This window comes from Aedes aegypti, chromosome 3, assembly GCF_002204515.2.
Source record: "Aedes aegypti strain LVP_AGWG chromosome 3, AaegL5.0 Primary Assembly, whole genome shotgun sequence".
In the NCBI taxonomy this organism is placed as follows: Eukaryota; Metazoa; Arthropoda; class Insecta; order Diptera; family Culicidae; genus Aedes; species Aedes aegypti.
This window is the reverse complement of record NC_035109.1, coordinates 234606656-234628840: the sequence shown is the minus strand read 5'-3', so window position 1 is coordinate 234628840 and position 22185 is coordinate 234606656. Positions and strand designations below refer to the sequence as shown.

General features: G+C 37.7%; 1 protein-coding gene across 4 annotated transcripts in view; it reads left to right on the top strand.

The window, feature by feature from the left end:
* LOC5576237 (dystonin) overlaps positions 1-22185 on the top strand; it is a 627686-nt gene that overhangs the window by 38875 nt on the left and 566626 nt on the right. For all 4 annotated transcript variants that reach the window (XM_021853529.1, XM_021853528.1, XM_021853523.1 and 1 more), the window contains exon 2: positions 19378-20866. In XM_021853529.1, coding sequence (XP_021709221.1) covers positions 20722-20866 — 145 coding nt within the window. In that variant the 5' untranslated portion in view covers positions 19378-20721. The remainder of the gene's footprint in view (positions 1-19377; positions 20867-22185) is intronic.

The window sequence follows — 22185 nt, the reverse complement described above, 5'->3', positions numbered from 1 at the left end:
CGCCACTTTTTCACTTTCACTCGACCGACGCGCGACATGTTTGATCCTGCCCTCATCGCCGGCCCCCGCAGGAGCAAACGTCAAGGTCGAAGGATCAAACACAACTAAGCGATCACGCCACTTTTTCACTTTCACTCGACCGACGCGCGACATGTTTGATCCTGCCCTCATCGCCGGCCCCCGCAGGAGCAAGCATCAAGGTCGAAGGATCAAACACAACTAAGCGATCACGCCACTTTTTCACTTTCACTCGACCGACGCGCGACATGTTTGATCCTGTCCTCATCGCCGGCCCCCGCAGGAGCAAGCGTTAAGGTCGAAGGATCAAACACAACTAAGCGATCACGCCACTTTTTCACTTTCACTCGACCGACGCGCGACATGTTTGATCCTGCCCTCATCGCCGGCCCCCGCAGGAGCAAGCATCAAGGTCGAAGGATCAAACACAACTAAGCGATCACGCCACTTTTTCACTTTCACTCGACCGACGCGCGACATGTTTGATCCTGCCCTCATCGCCGGCCCCCGCAGGAGCAAGCGTCAAGGTCGAAGGATCAAACACAACTCGGATAGGAGTTGCTGGGCAAGAGGCACACAAAGGGGTCCTGTAGGTACACGACGTACCAATGCACACTGGGCCAGGAGCAGAATTTAGCCAGACAAAACCTCTAGCGCTTTAGGAGTGCATTTTTTCGGGTTGGTGTCAAAGGAGACTTATCTTGAATTTGTTTGTTCTTCAATTTGATGATAAAAGTTAGTTGGGAATTTCGCCGCAAAGGTGGCGCTGCGATGCAAACTTTTTTGTTTTGCGTCCTAGAGCTTTCGCGTCTTCGGCAATGTTTTAGAACGTGTAAAAATACGACAAGTTGTCGAAGACACCAAAGTTCTAGGACTTCAAATAATAAAGTTATGGTAAAAATTGTGTAAATCACTTAAATTTTACGTTTTTTCGACTTTTTACGTCAAAACCGTAAAATGTTTCATTTTAAAAACCATGCGTCGCTTAATTTCAATAACATGCATGTACTGCATGGAAAAAAACGTATTTTTATAAGAATATTTGAATTTTGGAACAAATTATTGTAAAAATATCATAATTTTCAACATAACTTTACTCAAAAAGTTGCAAGTTTTTGCAAAAACTTATCAATGTTCCGAAACACGCTATATTTCATCTACCAAATGTCAAAGTTTGCCAGTTGTATATTTTGATATATTTTTGTTATCTAATGCATGTTATTGAAATTAAGCGATGCATGGTTTTTGAAATGAAACATTTTACGATTTTGACGTAAAAAGTCTAAAAAACGTAAAGTTTAAGTGATTTACACATTTTTTACCATAACTTTGTTATTTAAAGTCCTCCTGGCCCAGTGTGCAATGGTACCCAATGCCCAGCCACTTACCATGCAAAGCCCTATATGCAGTTCTAATATGACGCAGTAGGCTAATAAACGCAGTTTGCTGAGTTTCAAGTTTTAACAAGCAGTAAAAAGGAAACTGTACTCCATCATTTAAAGGATTCTACTGTTTAAACAGTTCATTTTTGAAGCTGAATCATTCAAATATCATTGGTCTGAAGCCTTTCAAAAGAAAGATTGTTTCTTTGTCTTCTGTTTTGGGTGAGTAGTAAGCATAACTGTCCCATATGGATTTTCGAACCAACACCTTTTTTCGTCGCAACATCCATGTTTTAATATGTATTTTACTATGCACATTAGAATTTACACACTTTGTTTGAAAATGTTGATAAATATGAAGTTGGTGCAGTCCCATATTGAAAAATAAAGGCATAACAGTCTCTATATGAACTTTCAACCGAAATAGCAACTGCGAAACATGAATTGTGTTTAAGTTTATATTTTTTGATGATCAATAGAAGCCAAATGAGTTACCTGTGAGGTTGTGTTGAATGAATATGGCAAGTAGAAATGTACTAGAAAATCATGAACATTTGTATGAGAATTCAAACTTCAAACTTTGAGCGGTGTTTTCTCAATGCCTACTTTTTCAATATGGGACAGTTATGCCTTTATGGGCAGTAAGAGTTTTAGGAAATACAATCGAAGCGCGTTATAACGACATCGCAAGGGACCGTCGCAATAGAGAAAAGTCGTTATAGAGAATAGTTATGACATCGAAATGGTTTTCATGGGACCGAAAAATGTCGCTATAGAGAGCTTTTGTCGTTATAAAAGTTGTCGTTATAACGAGATTCGACTGTAACAATATATTGAGTGAAATTCAATCATAATTGATTATCTGCGATTTTCCGGTTGATTTAAACATCAACATAAATATGAATTTGTTGACACTCTGTTGAAATAATACTGAGTCATACTGGTTATTCGAAGGATAATAATTGTTGGCTGAAGGCCACTGAGCAAATCCTGGATATCTGCCAATTTTATGCAATTGGTTACTCACACTAACTTATATTCGGATCATGTCTCTGTTACAATTTATGTTCTCCATGAAGCGATTCTCAATCCTATTTTTCTTTTCAATCCAGGTCAGGTTTGCCTGAATAAAGTCAATTTAGACCAAATCATTAGTAGAAGCGTTTCAAGAGGAGGAAAAACAAGTAGATATAACATGGTTTAGAATTATAAAATAGCCTGAAGAGCATTCGTCAAAATTCCAGCCGTTCTTTACTGCACTGTACATTACAAATAGTACAAATTTATAAAGTTTTTTTTTTCACAAAACAATAATTTGAATTCTATTTGTATGCTTTTACACATCGTAGAAACAATTTCAAATATATTTTTGGACTAAATTTGTTTTGACGTAGACTTATGCCGCTGAATTAGTGTTCATGTTTGAAATAAGTTTCATAAGAGTTTAACTAAGAACTGAAGCTCAGATTTTCGCCGGCAGTTACTAGCAACGACGATCTGCAATAGTATTGAGAATGCGTGGCAGCGGTTACACAGGAACATAGACCGGCCCAAAATCCGAGAAATTATAAAATCGAAATCTTACACCTTCAAATGACAATTTGGTTGCCTATCAATGTTTCGTCAAAGTATTATTAGCGTGAAGTGCATCCGAAAATCGTCAAAATTTTGTATCAGAAAAGATAACTAAATATATAGGAAAAGTCTTCGGTTTCATGTTTTCTCTCTGAGTTCCGCTGTACACAGCGATAGTAGATGTACTTACCACATTCATATGATATGAATGAAGAATCTATATGTGATTTGGAAAAAGCAATAGAAAATAGATACGTTCAGAAATGCAAAGTTATGAGCCATCGAAGTAGAGGTTGTCGAGCAAAATCATTGAATCTTAAGAACCTTGCAATTGTACAGCTATGTTTTGTTCTTTGTGCAGCATTATATCCCGAGTTACACACAGAGTAATTTTCAACATCACTAAGTTTAAAAAATTGTAACGAGAGAAATGTATGGACGAAATCTAGTCGTGGAAACATGAAACCGACGAATTTTTGGTCATTTCTCATACAAATTTTGAACCATTAGTGATGGAACTTTCCTTGAACCAAATGAGCTGAATATGTTCTTTATTTATAAAGGTGTAAGATTTGGAATTTAAGCCTTACCGTCTGAGCCATTCTAGAGCACATCGCGTCGACTGGAATGGTGAATGGAAACCCAAGAAGACAGACAGAGCAGAACCCGCGCAGAAAAGCGCAATCCCAGCAATAAGAGTGGGCTCTCCGACAGCAAATAAGCCAGCCGGTGGGAGTTCAGTGAACTTGTTTTGCTCTTGTGCGCTTTCTGGGCTGCTAGTTTTCTTGGGCGCATATACCTTCCTAACTAGTAGAAGAAGCCGGGCGGATGGATAGGTTGTTGTTATATTATTGTTGCAGCTTTGCTTTACTTGCTCGTTGCTGAAGTTGATACAGAAAGATTTGTTGCTGCTGTTGTTTATTATTGTTACTCAACGGTGATCGGCTGCTCGCTGGACTGTGTTTATCTTTGAGGTTTGCTTTTTTCCTGTGGGATTTTTCTGCTTTACGCAAAAGCGTGAAGTCACTTCGAGTTGTGAGTTATTTTTGCAGACCTTACGCACAATGAGGCGGTAGATTAGCTGTTTCCCACCAATTAGATGCTTTTGCGATTATAGAAGAGTTGTACAAATCCTAAATTAATTCGAACGCAGCTACTCAATCGCATTTTGAATCAGCTAGTTTTGAGTCTAATTTGCTGTTCGCCATTGTCTGGATTGCAATTTATTTTCAAAAATTTCAAATATGTTTTCAAAATGGTTCTGGGGCAAAGAATTTATTTAAAAATTGATTTTGGGGTCAATTTTTATCTTATCACCCCTCAAAACCCCCAATTGGGCTTAACATCCGCTGCATCCCACATGCATAAATTGCCATCATTGTTGGTTCATATTCCCCAAAAGTGGCCGGGTACCGTTTGGTGGATGAATAACACACTTATGCTGCTGGCTAATTTGCCATACACGTTTGGCCATGAAAAAAAAACAACATCAATGTCGAAACAGCAAAAAAAAAAACTCGGTCGGAAGTTTTTAAATATGAACTCCTGGCCTACACATCACGATCACGACACAATGCCCCGCCATCATCCGTCGGGTTGAAGCCGGTCGGTCGTATACGGGAAGATTCCAACGAAAATATAGAGTAGAAAATAGGCTGTGAAGGGGCATCCGTGTGGCGTAAAAACCGGCTTCCACCTTCTTCCTTCAATGCACACACTGCTGGAGTATCGGTACCAGTGATGCCAACTGATTTATTTGAATGTTTTCCACTTCAAAATTTGCTATTATCAGGGAACTTCACTCATTGTGATCTACATGAAGTCCAAATTTTGGGATAGGACAGAATATCAAGCTCTCATTAATGATTCCTGTCGTAAATTGCATCAATTTCGACATTATTGTAGAGTTAAAGATACCTGTATGAACTTAAAGTATCAGAAAGAAGATATGGAAGCAAATGGTTTTGGTGTAAAACTATGCATTTCTGAAAAAACTATACATTTCTGAAAAAAACTATACATTTTTGGGAAGAAAAAACGAAGGTTTGAAGAAACACGATTGTTTTTTTTAAATGCGAGCTGTTGGGAAAAATATGCAAATTCTTAAAAAATGTGTAACTATTTGAAAAAATAAATTCTGTCTTATTATTCTATGGTCCCATTTGGTATGGAAATAATCCAGACCTTTCCAAGAGATTTCTGATCAGATTCCTCCGAGAATTATTAGAAGTATTTGTTTAAGAATTTGCGTAGGTATCTTCTTCTTCTTCTTTGTAGTATCTTTCCACCGGGATTCGAACTCAGACACATTCAGCTTGGCTTTGCTTTGGAGCCGCGGGTATTACCATTAGGTTGAACAACGTGTCTAGAAAATATTTTCCTATACCTATAAAGAAATTTCTGTTAGACCTTGTCGCATGCTCCCGTGAGGCGAGCGACGAACACTTGTTCGGCGTTTAATGCGTTTATCGAGTAATGTCGCGAATCTGGTTAGGCGTATCAATTTCAAATTATATACTTATCATTTACCAAAACGAATCCTTACCAAACCCTTTCCCATATTCAAACTGCCAGTGTTAACTTGTGGAAGTGCAGAGGACTCCTCGGCTTCCATAAAGCAAGCAGCACGTCAACATTGTTTGAGTTTCTTCAAATATCTACATGTTTAAAGATTATAGAGCGAGCAAAGGCGCTTAATCCTACGCCCTAGAGCCAGGACATTAGGAAGAAATGACTGTGTCCCATCCCAGGAGAACAGCGATGGAGTGTGCATTAACTTTTCTAGCAACGCCACTCCCAACGATTTTAACTATAACCCTGAATTGAAACGGTTGGTACGGTTGTCCCCGTTTCTTCCTTCCTTGAATTGAAAAAAAAAATGTTCATTAGTTCATTCATGCGTGAATAACCTAATAGTCATGAGCCTGGCCATTTTGATGTTTGTATCATATCGCTGATATTCTGCAAATATTAAATGATACTGACAAGAAAATACCTGAATATATATATTTGTTTCCAGGATGCTTTTCAATGTTGGTTGTGCAAGCGCTTAGATTAGATTAGATATCTACATGTTTAGAGATTGTGTTTTTTATTAGTGAAAATTTAGAAGATATTTTTCAAGTAGCTGATGAATCTGAATATCCAAGAGTTGCTGACCCACCAATTGTGAGATTTGGAATTCGAATTAGCTGGACGACGCTATTGGAATGAAAGCGTGAACCACAACTTTGGTGAGAGCATTCCATTTGTCTACTTAGCGCATAAAAACTCGATATAAATGAGCGATGCTACTATAGTGTAAATTTTAAGTTTGTGTTGATAAACTAAAGACCTTCGTTTCAGTCTGTATCGAATTCTTTCATTATTGTTTATATTTTTAAGTCGCCCTATTCTTGCAGAACCTTGTGTTCGCAGCCACCTTGTGAATCCTAATATTTAGTTCTTGATCAAATCCAATTTTCTTTTCTTTCCCCTGTATGGATATGCAGTTTTGTCCCTCTATCTCGTTATCTTATTTTATCTGAGATTTTTTTTTTTTTTTTTTTTTCATTTTTACTGTTTATTTAACTTTTTACAACATTCACAAACATAACAATGTATAGTCTAACATACAGAGTGTTTTTTTTTTAATAAAATGTACCTTAATTCTAATCATTAACTAAATTCTGTTGGTGTTCAACAGATGTTAAGATAGTTTTTGAAATGTTTACAAAATAGTATGCGATTATTCCATCTATAATCTCGTATATCTTTCTTGAACATGTATAAACTTGGATTCTTATGATTTTTGACATTGTACACTATTGCTTCACATACTAGCCATAATGCTGCTTTTAATCTACAATTATGTTTTCCTATTCCACGATAAAGTAGCAAATGTGGCGAAGTTATTTTAATTTTTAATCGGTTTTTGATTATGTCAGACACCCAGTTCCATATATCAGCTGTTTTTATACAATTCATAAACCGATGAACGTTATTATCTGGTTTTCCACACACATCGCATGAAAAGCTATCTATGTTAGCAAGATTGTTAAACATTTTAATTTTGTTCGGAATGATGTCATTAAATATCTCATACAATGTTGACCTAGCTGATAAACTTAAAAAGTTTTGATTGATGTTCTCCCATACTACTTCCCAATGTATTTGGGGATACTTTTTTTCAACCTTAATTTCAATATTTAGTTTAGTTAACATGTATTCATAAATTTGCTTGTTAGTTACTAGATGCGCCATATCTTTTATTTCTTTTGCTTTCTGAATAAGACGTTGTGTATTTAAACTTAGTCCTTTCAAATTGTGTGTTCTTATCAAATAGTGACTTATAGCAGTGGCACCTTTGAAAAGTAAACTTCTCACGAAAAGAGATTTACACTGAGTGTCTACATCTATTAAATTCAACCCTCCCTTAAAATAATGCAAGTATAATTGTGAGCGTTCTATTTTAAAGATTCTATGATAACCCCATAAAAAACTTCCCGTTATCTTACGTATTTGTGCAATGTGTATATTGCTGGCTGGTAAGATTTGAGCAACATACCACAATTTCGAGAGAATATAGGTGTTTAAAACAACGACCTTTTCCAAAAGATTAAGTCTTCTAGACATATGAGCTTGGATTGTAGCATTTATTGCTTGAATAACTTTTCTGTAGTTGGTTTCGACTACTTTTCTATAATTGGTACCAATAAAAATACCTAAAATTTTCAATTCATCTTTTTCAGTGATCTTCTGTGGTCCTATCGCACAATTATTGAAACGCAAAAAACCTGATTTCCTTAAATTCAGCTTTATTCCAGCGAATTTAGAGAAATTTTCTAAAATTCCCATCACTGCATCAATTTCTTGGTCAGATCTAATGATCAAAGTCAAATCATCTGCGAAAGCAAGAACACGTACGAATCTGTTCAAAATCAGAATTCCTGATAAACTTTTATTTAAATGTCTTATTAATGGCTCAATGTATAACGTGAAAAGTAACATTGACAAAGGACAACCTTGTCGTACTGATTTCTCAATTTTAAAGGATTGTGTCAAAAACCCGTTTACTAAAACTTTAGAAAAGGCATTTTTGTATAGCTGCTTAATGCAGTTTACGACTTGTTGCGGTATATCAAACTTAAGCATGATTTCCCACAAACGTTCATGGCAAACCTTGTCAAAAGCTTTCTCCAGATCTATACTGAGCAAAGCAAATTTGAATTTTTTTGATTGTTGAGCTTTAATTACAAGAGTACGAATGATGTCGAGATTATCTGTACAACTTTTGTTTTTGATACCAGCTGTTTGGCCCTCATCAATAAGTTCTTCAAGACATTTCTTAAGACGGTTTGCGATAATTTTACATAAAAGCTTGTAGTCGGTGTTCAATAGACTAATTGGTCTATAATTGTTTATGTCATTCTTGTTTCCTATTTTCGGGATTAGTGTCACAATCCCATCGGAAAAACTCTCTAATGGTTTCACTGAACCGTTAAATATTCCGTTGAAAAGTTTTAGTAGATCGGTTTTTAATGTAGTGTAGTGAACTAGATAAAACTCGTATGTGATCCCATCTGGCCCTGGTGCTTTTTTCAAAGTACAGCGTTTAATAGTATCTAGCAATTCATTTTCTGTTATGGGTTCAATAAGATCTTGTTTCGAATTTGCACTTAGAACTTTGGTTAATGAATTCAACATACAGTCAGCTGCAACATTATCATGCCTTCCAGCGAACAAATCCTTATAATGATCATAAACTATTTGCTTAGTTTCTAATTGATCACAAAGAACACCTTTATCATTTTTTAGCTGTAGCACATTAGGGTTAGATTGCATTTTCACAATTTTAGATACTTGGTAAATACCCATTTTTTCGTTCTCCAACATCGTGCTTGGTTTAAAATTGGAGCTTATGGATTTTAGGCGATTAGTTTCTATATTTATAATATCTGATTTGGTTTTTGCTAATTCATCACTCACATTTTGACCATTCATTTGTTTGATTTCTAACTGTTTCAGCTTAGCGTAACAAAGATCTTTTTGAGTTCGGTTTCGATTACTGAATTCAAAAAATTTTGATTTGTAAAATTGCCTTATCTTGTTTTTAACGTCAAAAGACCACCATTCTGCAAAATTATTATTGTACTTATTTCTGGATTTTAAACTATTATACACATTATCAAACTCTTCGGTTACGTCAGCATCTTGCAACAAGAAATTTTTAATCTTCCAGTACCCTTTCCCTACGACAGGTGACCTTAGATTGGGTTCAATTTGGTAACAGAATTGGATCGCATGGTGGTCAGAGAAGGGAATCGCATTCGTTTCAAATTTACTAATTTTTTTAAACAAATTGTTCGTTGAATAAAATCGATCGATGCGCGAGGCGGCATCATTCCTAAAAAAGGTAAATTGCTTTTTATGACCTTTGATCTTCAGCTCAACATCCATAAGATTGAACCGATTTGTAAGGGTTTTTAAACCTCGGCAAACGTTCTTGAAGTTCCCACGGGTATCATCATTTTCCAAAATACAATTGAAATCACCGCCTACTATCGTATCGGTAGCTGCAACTTTACTCATGTGAGTAATTGTCTGAACTTCGAACAAATCATCCCGCTCTGCTTTGAACTGAGAACCAGCATGCGCGTAAATATTTACAAAATTAACACCATCAATAATCATCGAAATAATTCGCCCACATGGGCTTTTCATACAATCGTGTACTTCAATGGATTTTCGTACTAGCAAGGCCGTTCCAGAGCATTTTCCATCCCGGTTTACAACGGCAAGGTGTGATGGTAAAAAAGAAAAATCGTCAAATGCGACTTCTTGTAGAAGAACTATATCCAAATCATTGGTCAAAATAAACTTTTTCAAAAGCGACTTTTTAACATCAACTCTTATAGCATTTATGTTAATTGAAGCTACTTTCCGAATAACGTTCATTTCAGAATAAATATAACGCCAAATTTTCAAAGTAATTAATCGTTATCCAAAAATCATAACAGTTGCTGAAGTTGTCATAATAATAAAACGGAAGGTGATCCCTATTAAAGTGTAAATCGTTATCCGGGCCCATAACCTGAGACGTAGCCAAAGTTCCAATCCATAAAGCAATAGAAGTACATATCATTTTCCGACACCATGTCCATATAAACGTAGCAAAAGATTTTCAAGGCAGCCATAAAATACGAAGGAAATCCCAGCAGAAGTATAAAAACCATCCATAATCAAAACTCCAAAACCATAGCCAAAGTCATCATCACTTAAAAGTTCGCAAAAGACGGCATCCCTAATCTCAATTCTTCGACCTTGCCCTCCGATCTTTTCCCTTCGATTGAATGGGCTCGGATTCAATGATTTTTAGTGGATCACTATCCTTTTTCTGCTTCCGGCTTCTGGAAGCTCGCGTGTTACCTTCATCTTCTGTTGAAGATCCCTCATGTTGCCTTTTCGTTGCCGAGCAATCAACCTCCATGTTCGGCAGGCCGTCGCTATCGTCCGTGTCGACCGCTGCGCCAATCGTTTTGTCAGCATTCTGCGTTGCAGGAGCCTTAACCACGTGGCTCGATTCGCCTTCCTCACTGTTGCACACGGGTTCAGCCACCATTTTGGCAGCTGGAACTAGCAGCGTCATCTTACTTCCCTCGGTTCCCACAACTGGTGGCTTACTCTTCAGCATCGCAGCGAAACTAGGTGGTTGTGGCGGTGAAGACACAGAAGAGGACCCAGCCGAATCGGGCCGGCCAACTTCTGCGTTTTCGACCACTTCCGTGTTCCGCTTGTTGTTCGATGTATTCCGAGGGCAGTCTGCCTTCAGATGGCCCTCCTGTTTGCACAAGAAACACTTATGCTTCACACCTTCGTAGTAGATTCTTCCTCGCCGGTTGAGAAAGAATAGAGTTGCCGGGATTTCTTTCTTGATCTCGATGTACACACCGCGGACTCCCGTGGTTAGGTCCAGTTCCAACTGAGCTGGAAACTTTTCTCGCACCATCCGACGTACAACTCCATACTTTCCGAGCACATTACCAATCTCCTGGTCGGGAACTTCTGGCGGCAGATCAAAAATCCGGATGTATTTGCTACATCCTCCGGCGACCGACATTTTGACTTCGACCGTTTCACCACTTGAATACTGGAACACGTGATTCTCTGGATTTTGCATGAGAGCGTCTTTCATTGCTCGTTCGTTCATGAATTTGATGCAAATGCACCGTTCCTCGGAAATCTTGTAGCTGCTCTCCATTGTAAACTTATCCGCATCGAACGATTTGACGAAACGCGCAATTTCCACGACGCTAGGGCCGGGAGCACCATCCGGAAATCTGAACATCAGCGTATTCTTCACGAGACCGTCCATTGTCTAGCTATTGTTTCACTTTGTTTCCAACACAATATATAACCACTGTTAACCAGCTCTTTTGTGCAAAGCCTCCGATCTAATAGAAAGCGTCTATACTGAACGAGATCTGATCGTCAACTGATAATTAGAACGGTGGGAATGTTACTTAAATCCTATACCTTTCCTTTTTTTCTGATTTTTATCAATATAAAAAGTGATCTTTTAATAGTTCGACGCTAAAAGTTCATAAATGCGGCTCGCAATTTTATGGAATATACAAACCACCTCCTTATTATTTTTATTTGAAATTAGTTTTAATTGAGCTTGTATGTTATGAATTCAACGAAAATTTAAAGGCTTCTGCTATATAACCTGCTATAAACTTGAGAGCTTGATAGGAATCTTCGTGTGCTCGTAAGAAATCTACAGGAATACGCTAGGAATCTGAAGCATTTTGCTAGGAATTCGCAGGATCCCGCTTAGAATTTCGTTAAGAATCAAAAACTTAGAATCGTTGCGATATTGCTGAAAATTTTCATGTTTCCGATGAAAATTTTCAATAGTTAACTATTTTTATGTTTCTACTAGCACTTCTCAAATTCCTCTGGAAACCTTTTCAAAATCCCCAAGATTTCTCCATAAATACTCAAAATACCACTAGAAATCCACATTATCCCGCTAGGAATTCACAGGACGCCATAATTCTCAATAACTAATTATACATTCTCAGAATTCCGTAAGTAATTCTCAGTGGAATCTGCAGACATCTTCAAGAATGAAAGACGAAATTATTGATTGAAAATCTGTGAGAGTCATAGACTGTTTGTTCCTTTTCAGCCAGTGCTTGTGCTTTGTTTAAACAATCTGATCCAAATATGAAGAAATGTGGTTTTATTTATAATATATATTATATATATTTTACCTACTTACAGACTCAAGTGGGCTGGTCACTTAGTATGAATACCTAAGAAAAGAGGTTTGTCTCTATATAAGATACTGGTGAAGATTGATGGCCCCATGAAACGTTGAGAATACATGTCCAATGACCATCCCGAAGAAAAAATTGGCCTCAGTAGTTGCTGGGATTTGAGGGAAATATCGACGAAAATGGAGCTCTGGAATGTAGTCGATGTGTAGTTGACTTGTTTTTCAGATGACTAAAGCAACATACCCAATAATATTTACAAAAAAAAAATCAAATTTTAATGGTATTCAAAAATGTTGCCAAAAACGTATCCATTCTGTTACCAAAATCGGGTGGTGCCAAAAATGGAGCATGCCAAAAACGGAATCCCACTGTATTGCAATGTGGCAATATTGGGTACAAACATAATATACAAAGTCAAATATGACCTTGACCACGTCTATACGATCACCTAAAGTTAAAATTGACTTTGTATCGTGACAGTTCTCACCGAACGGAGTCTCGTTAGTGATCTTATATAATGCTACGGTTCATGCAAAAATAAAAAAGAACACTATAAACGTCAACAAAATCGTAAAACGAAGTCTATAGATAAAAATAAAAAGAAGTCGAATTTTCTCCTGGATTTAGCTTTTTCCCAATTTTGTCAACCCTAAATGCAACATGGGGCTAACAAAATCGGGACATTACTGTATTATTTGTCAACATAAATATAGCACGATAAAAAAAAAAACGTTTTTTATTTTATTTCTTTTATTGCAGATTTAAATTTTCAATGTGAATTCGATTCTCCGGAGTATTTGATTATCCGGAATGAAAAAAAATCGATACTCCGGATAATCGAGTTCGACCTGTATTTGAATCTACTGACATATTATGATTAGTTTAGTTCGTTTTTCATTACACATGGCAACTAAACTATCTTTTGGTATTACTGAAATGTATGTAGGGTAGATGTACCAATAGTGGATGTACTAAGCACGATTGAACTTCATTTAATCGCCTTAATTCAAAAAGCGCAATTAATGTACATGTTAATGTTGTAACGGGATGTAACGACCATGGACTTAATGAAAAAAATGATTTCATCGCAGTAATCCATGGCATGTCAGTGAAAAATAATACCTCCACTATCGGTACACTATTCCTTTAGTTGCGGTATATTTTTAATTTGTGTTCCTATAGTTGCGGTATCCGTTGTTTTCTTATGGGATCCTCCACTATAGGAACACTCTACCGCAACTATTGGTACAAGCAAGAACCGTTTTAGCAATTTTAGTGAGTTTAAAAGCAATTTGAACGCTCTTTTCAATTGTTCCGTGTACCAACAAGCCAATACGTCAATTGGCAGTGTCGGTTCTGTGGCTAATGCAATAAAATAAGTAAAAACGGCACTACCGCAACTATAAGAACACCCACAACTAAGGGAACACTTACCCTACAAAAAAACGTATCATGGGTTAGTCCCCGATCTTTGTAACCTCAAGGTTTCTTTGAGTCTTTTTGAGGCTCACCATGTTCAAAATAGGTAAATTTAATCCGTGGTTATAAATACAAAAGGATGAATAAAAACAACTGTTCGATTTCGACACGGTTCGATATTGACAACATGATTTTTTTTTAATTCTGCTAAAATCAAACGGGCACTTACCTTATCAAAGTTTATAGAGTCCCTTTCATAAATGTTGTTGAAAAAAATAAATATGTAGTGAAGTTTCTAAAACATGTTCGCTACAAATTCTCTTGACTATTTCATCCTACATTTCCTTTGTCGTTTTTTGGAATTCGTTCACCATGCCAAATATATTCTTATACAGTTTTTTGTTTACCTTGATCCAATTGACCAGAGCTAAGTATAATTTTATTTTTAGAATATCAGTTAATCTAGAGGCAGAAGTCCTTTAAATTCAAATAACAAAGAAATTTGAAAATGTCTTTGAAAGTCATATGTTGAACTTTTATATCATTTGTTAACTTTTGATGATGGTTTATAAACTAATAGCATTTGAAAACATTTTTGAGAAATTTAATTTTGTCGTCATACGTTTTGGAAATGTGAAACGAAATTTTCATTAAAGGATTTTTAATTAACGACTGCAGATCAATATCTAAAGTAAAACAGTTATGCCCTTGAATGAACGTAATCACCAATGATGGCAGAGCGATCTGTGCGATATTATTGTACCTTGAATTTGTAGGAGCATTACCTGTACACTATGAAAAAGAATTTCTACTAGAGTTTATTTTTTGCCAAAGTACCGTCAAAAATTTATGTGATTTATATTTTATTGATAGTGTAAATATGAATAAACTTGGAAAAAATTACACATCATTTTCTTAATTTGTATTCGTCCTTAAAATTAGGCATTTCTTTACACATTGTATCCCTTTTTATAGTTGCCGACGACAGTATTGAAATTAGTTGCCAAGCTCTTCCATGAGCTCCTCCCAACCTAATTCAATTTCTCTAGACTAGCAAGTTCCTTCCAACACTGTTGACCAGTTCCTTAGATGAGTAAGCATTCGCTTCTCACTTAATTTGTTCGACGCGTATTGACCTTCAAATCTTACATCCTCGCCAATGTTACCTCTTCCTCCAGACTACAGCTCAGGCTCCAAGCTATATCTCCACGAAGAGGTTCTGCTTCTGCGTCCAGGCTCTGTCTCCTAGTCCAGGTTCTGTTACGTTATGGTCACTCTTCGAATCAGCCTCAGCATCTCGCTAAGATTTCAAGAGTATCCATTTCCAAAAATCTGGTAAAACCTTTATATTGTTTTATGGAGTGATGTTGTTGGATAAACAATTCGGGGTATCCAGATGTGACCAGAACCTCATATTGGTCCATGGCATTATAGCTATGATTTTCAGGATAAAAATTCATAAATTTTGAGCCGTCCTACGATATGAGTGAGTAGCATTACAAAAGTGTCCCACTGAGGCCCTGTCGGGACCGATTCCGGGATGTCCGGGTGTGGCCAGAATCTCATATTGGTCTTTGGCATTATATCTGTGATGTTCCGGATGAAAACTCATGGATTTTGAGCCGTCGCACGATATGAGTGAGTAGGATTACAAAAAAGTCCCACTGAGGCCCTGCCGGAACCGATTCCGGGGTATCCGGATATGGCCAGAACCTCATATTAGTCCATGGCATTAAAACTATGATGTTACGGATTAAAAGTCATGAGATTGAAGCCGTCGCTTGATATGAGTGAGCAGAATTACGAAAGTGTCCCACTGAGACCCTGCCGGAACCGATTCCGGGGTGTCCGGATGTGACCAGAACCTCATATTAGTCCATTACATTATAGCTATGATGTTTCGGATAACAAATCGTGAACTTTGAGCCGTCGCACGGTAGTGTTCTTTTAGCTTCAGAAAATGTCCTCTTTGGGTACATTCAGGAACCGGTGCCAGGTGACCGGATATCCGAAATGGCCAGCATCAATGAGAACCAATGTTATTCGACCTTCTGACAGCTTTTTGTTTATAGAAAGTACACAATGCAAAATTTTCTTACCGCTAATCTTGAAAATTCTAAGTGAACTATTTCTTCCGGGACGAATATATATTCCATTTGAATCCGGGATAACTCCGGAACCAAGTGGCCAATCCCACTTCTTCCAGATCCAAAATTGATTGATAATTGTTGATGATTTTTAAAGTTCATTTTAAATAAAAAGTCAGCCGTTGGGGGTTTGAGAGTTAAGGCCCAAACACAATGACAGCGGTACGGCAACGGAAAGCGTAACCGGTTCGCCAGCATGAATCACACCAACTCGATTGAGCTGTCAACGAAGAAAAGTGAGCCAACACTGAATCGACAAGCATTTTATAGTTCATATTGGCGAACCGGCTCCGCTTTCCGTTGTCGTTCCGCTATCATTGCGTTTGGGCCTTTAAGATTTTGTTAGAATCTGCTAGATTTACCTAACGATCCAACACTAGAGAAAGTTCAGGCGAGAATGATGAAACGAATAAGTTAATAGCAGTTTCGGTCTTCTTTTGCTTTTGGCTTGTTGTAAGCATGTTTTAAGAACATAAGTTTAGAAGCGATAATACAGCGATTCTTAGAAATGTTATAATATATTATAATAACATCATATAGATTGTGCTTGGTGAAACCCAAGCAAGCGGGTTCGTGTTTTTTCTGTGTCGCCGTAGCGACTTCAGCCGAAGATGCATTATCAACTGGTGAGCTCGTTTTTCCTGCTCGTGATATCACAAATTTGTATAGTGGCATTGTTGCATTTATTTTATCGTTTAAAAAACTATGAATGGCTCGTCTCGGCATAGCCCTTATTCTTGTTTCATAAAAAAGAAGTTGCATATTTTGCTCTTAATTCAGCTTAGATGAACCGCCACAAAATTTTATTCAAATTCTATTTTTTTTAACTATCCTATACCAGAGAGTAAGTTTATCTTTCGATATCTAGGAGGGAAACGATTCCGAATCAGTGGAGTAGCAGACCTCTTAACTTCTAAAATAAGCTTTTTTTTTTCAAGGAATCTAAATGTCTCATGCGATGAAACCTGTTTACAGTTTCAAAAAACGACTTTGAACCTTATAAGTAGAAGCAATAATTTGATACGCTAGAGTACCGATGCATGGTCAAAATCAGTATCATTCAACCAGCTTAGTGGCCGAACCTGATTAAGGGGCGCGCTTTTGAGAGTTTAATGGTGACAAACTGTTTTCTCCAAAAGGTATAAATAGCGGTATCTTTTTCTAAAGAGGCTCTATGCAAAATGGTAAAGAATGATATTTGTATAAAAAACGACTACCGTAATCCGGGGTAACATTGATCAGCGGGGTAACATTGATCGGGATGACTCATCTTGTTAAACGTTCAAATAAAGATTTATTGATGAAACATTTTCGAACCATGAATGGTGCCTCTCTTTCGTATATTCATAAGCTAATGATAATTAAGGTTTTTGCCAAAATTGCGTTTAGTTCATGCGCAAATTTGTCAACATTTTGAAACAATGATTTCTATCATTTTCACTGACACTACCGAAAATTCATGTCTCACATGAGTTCTGCACACGATGTGATCAAGGAAAATGCGGTTCTTACTAAAAATGGCATCGCCGAAAACGATTCCGTTGTCAAATCTTTCATAAGTTTATTCAATTAGGCAACATTAACTAATTACTATTACGAATGTAGAATTTCCTGAGGAAATTGCCTACTTTTAGGCGTATTCCGCGGTTCAAGGTGTTTTTAATTTCAAAATAACTCAAAAAGTAAATGACTTGTAAGAGTTTGGTCTTCATATTCGGTCTCAGGGGCCCTGATTTTAGTAAGTAACGACATTTCCAATATTAGCGAACGTTGTTTACTTGGGTGATCAATGTTACCCCATATCAGCTGAATCAAAAAATCACTTAAAACATTTATTTGAACATGTTTAAATTTTTCGAAAAACAAAATAAAGTACATAGTTAGGAGCGGTGGGTGTCAGTACTTGTTTTAAAAATATGAAACTTGTAACATTTGTATTGTGAAATGAAAAATTTAAGAAAAACTAAAAAAAATGATCAATGTTACCCCGGATTACGGTACTCCATTATTTCTCAATAGTAATGGAGTAGAACGACATGCACTAAACAAAGGACACGGGTATACCACAAAAGATCAAAGAAAACTGGTCGCAGTGGTTCATCCCGAACAGAAACAGAAGATACCAGAGAGACTGTTAAAACTTTTAGGTGCATTAATTAAAATTTTCTCTGGTCAGTTAGAATGAAAGAAAGTTAAAGGTAAACAACATTTCAAGATATCACATTTTATTCAAATTTGCTTCACTACTTAGGCGACTGCCAATCTATGATAATAATATTTGAGCCACTCACTCCATCCCATTTTAAAGTACGGGGAAGTGTACCATGTCCAACATATCTGTATTGATTTAAAAAAAAACACTTTTTTTCTTATTGTGATTCATTAGAATTGAAATGTTTACCATGTGTTGAAAAAACTAATATTCGTTTTTAGGCAGAGAAACAATAGACGTTTGATTCACAGAAAATAATTTTGAAATTAATTGATTGTTGCAGTTTACAAGTTTTTTTTTGTGTTAGTGAACATGTAGTATGATTGCGAACGTGACAATATAATCTAATACGAAGCAATGGTGCGAAATCATTCAAAACATTTAAGTATTTATACTTAATATAGACAAATGATCCACTTAACCCACTAGTACACTTCCCCACTGTACTTTACAATTTAAAATTGTCTCCATAAATTCAGAAATGTCTTCCAATCTGGCATCCCTGTTTGGTACGACGGCCAACGACGGACAGAAGGGAAGCCAAACCGATGCTGCAGCAACATTACGCTTGGTGTACGCGCCACACGGTGCCCAATGCCAAGAAGAAATTAAGTCATGTTCGATGCGGGAATACCCTCCGCCCGTTTAGTGGAACGAAAAAAGAGACTTTGCCAGCTAAACATGATCCCCACACGGTGGTGAGATGGCTTCGTAGTGGAAGAAACCGGGGTTTGAAACATTATCGCATAGCGGGAAGAAGTTATATAGCCCAGTTTTGTTGTGTATCCATTTTTCTTGTGCCTACGGTTTTTCGCGCAGCTTGGCAAATGCAACCATCGGAATGAATCATCATCGTTGGTAGTGCTATGGCGCCGTTCATACAGATTTTGCACAGAAAACACTGTTGTCGTTATCAGCGATGACGAAGAAAAGGTCGATACGCTCAGACAACATCGTATATTTTGTATCAAAAAATTGGAATTGGTTTTGATGTTTGTGTATCCGTATAGTAATTATAGGGTGCACTACACCAGGTCCTATTCTATGTAACATTGATGTGTTTGACGTTCCTCATGAAGAGCTAAAAATAAACATTCTTTGAATCTAATGCTATAACAGTACTGATTCGACTTTGTCAGGCCTTGTTTCCCGATGCCACTCAGTACGAAGGTACTTGAAATACTTTGACACTCTGATTTGTACTCGCCCTTTTGAATCATTTTATGAGTTTATTTGCTTCCACTGATCTTTCGAGTGCAAAAATTCCATCACCATGTATTCCCCTATTTAACGATTTGCTGTTCCTAAGAAAATATTGAAAATGACTGCACCACATTTACGCTCTCTTATTTTACTTTCAGTATCTCATTCACAGGCATCAAGATAGCAACACCTTTTTTCCATTGAATGCGGAAGATTTCCTTGATGGCAACACCCCCGCCGTCGCATCGTCCACCCGTCGTAGCTACCGGAGGAAGATCTCGAATAAGAGCAGCAAGATTTCAGTAGTGTCTTTAATCTGGCGATCAAGATACTACCGAACTTCCAACGTTGCCGAAGATCAATGTCCGATTGCGGGGGTCACCGTCATCATCAACATCAACAACAGCATCATCATCGATGCTTCAAGCGCGCAACTCCTGTGTCGGATAATTGCCTCCATACAATTCGACTGGTTTCGAATCGAAGCGCTGGTTTTCTGATTGATTAGGCCATAGTTATTTGGCGTTGTTTCAACGAAACCAGCGATCGAAGTCGGGTGCCACCGCATCTCGAGCGAGCGCAATAGTTTCATAATTCGAAAATCAAAACGCGAAACCGTTACAAATCGAATTTTGGTTGGAAGAACAGGCGAAGAAGCAGCAGGCCAAGCTGAAGCCACGAGTTCTGCGATTTCTACATTTGCAAGCTCCAAGCGCATAATATTGCCAAGAACCCCCCTCAGCAGTTACAGCAGTTATTTGGCGAAATCGTGCAGGCGAAGAATAAGAGCTCGAAGCACTACAAGAAAAACGGTGGAACCCCATACTCCACTCCATTGCCGCTTTGGTTGTCGGCATCGGTCCACGGCGACCATGAAATGTGACACGGAAATATTAACCATCGACCGCAGTCCGGCCACGCTGGACGGATGAGCCCACCACGGAGGAGAAATCTCCCATCATCGGCAACAGCACAATAACGGCAAACGACTGGCGAGTTTGTTTTCGTTGTGACTAAGCTGGTGCGGTTTGTGTGTTTGAAGTTGGAAATCGATTCATTAGTGGCTGGAAAATTGTATGTTCCTTACGATTCGAAAAGCGTACAACAACAACTCGGAAGAGGTGCGAGTTTTTCTCTAGAACGAATCTAGTGCAATAATATTCTACCCAGTGAAGAAATAGTGAAAATTATCCTTACGATTCAAAAGGATGTAAATTCATAGAAGCATCAGTTAAGTTATTGTTTATTAGCGAAGTATAATTGCAATATAAAATAATCTTAAGTGGGATACGGTTATTAGCAAATCGACAAGTCGATTTTAAGTGTAAAGAAGAATACTAATATAGTGTAACGAAACCAGTGAAAACAAGTGATAAACGTAGAAAGTACTACGAAAATATCCTAAACAGTGTTTCAATCATCGCCAAAATTGTGCAATAGTGAAGCTGAGTGCACATAACATACCCGTACACAAAGGAATAAGCAAACAAATCAATCAAAACATGAAGAGGATACCGAGGAAACCGAGCAGCAGCAGCCTTCCCGGGTTCAGCATGGACCGGGAGAGTCTGGCGGAATGGGCAAAGGATAAGCCCCTCAGCATACTACAACTAGACCCGGCGGATCGTGCCGTACTGAGAATAGCAGGTTAGTACCAGTATCTATCACTATGAGGTCGGGCTTTTTCCCCTGCGATGGGATAATCTGAATTCGTCAACAATGACAGCATACTACATATTTATTCGAACCTACAAGTTTTCATAGCTTCTCGTGTTTCATCTCGTGCCACAATGAGCCCAACTTATGGATTGTTTGTTTGACGTGATGTCGTCACCGTGTATGTCTACGCGACACACTCACCGTTCGGAGTGTATACATGACGGATATGTTGACACTACAGTCATTCGTTTGTCATTCCCTTCGCGTTTTTGTGGTTGGATAAATACTCGGTCGATGACGGTATGTTAACATGACATTCTGGGTGTGTTGCTTCCAATGATATAGTTTTGCTTAAGCACGGATCGATAAAATTGGTTTTATGTTCGGTTTGTACCACTTCAATAAAATGTTACTCTAAATCGGTTTAGTTAACAGTTTTGAAATATAGGGAAAAGAGCTACTTTAGCACAATGCATATAATTTCAAATGAGTTTTAATTATGTTTAAGAAGTTGCTTCAAATCAAAGGAAATTCGCAAGTTCCCGCTATTTTATCTCGAGAGCTTCAGATGCTCGTTAGAAATATTCAGGATTCTGCTAGAACAGCGTTTTTCATATCGTGCTCCGCAGAGCACTTGGTGAGCACCAAGTGCTCTGCGGAGCACGATATGAAAGCCTTGGCAGGTGCTCCGCGACAGTTATGAAAATTTGAACCGAGGCCTGGGTATATCTGATGTTTTTGCATTAAAATATGCTTCTAATTATACGAATTAAAAGCCTAAATACCGTTTTGATTCATATTACGGACACTTTAGGCCTCAGTGAAGTGTTACTCATCGAAAAGAATATAAAATAAATCAGTTTGTATGATTCCTCCGCGTCATCGAGCCTTGAAAACCCTTAGCTTTCGAATGGTGGGTGAAGATTTTGATTTCGCAACATAAATAATTAAAAAAAAAAGACAAGGACACCGTCTTCAGCCATTTAGCTGCACAGACTGTAACTTAACACTAGACAACGGACAAGTATGCTCCAGTGGCACAGCCGAGAAACATTTCTGACGAAAAGTTTCAATGGCTGAAGCGGGAATCGAACCCACACCCCAAGACACGATGCGCTTAAATACCTGACGACACTAACCGCACGGCCACGAGGCCCACCAAATAAATGAAAATGTGTAGACTTCCCATGATTTTCATTCCGGACGCTTCCTTACTTTTGCCTTGCCTTGACACTTTGATTCCAATTCCGGACAGCGCATGAAAATCATAAATAGAGAAGTCGAATGATCGATTGAAATCGCTAAAC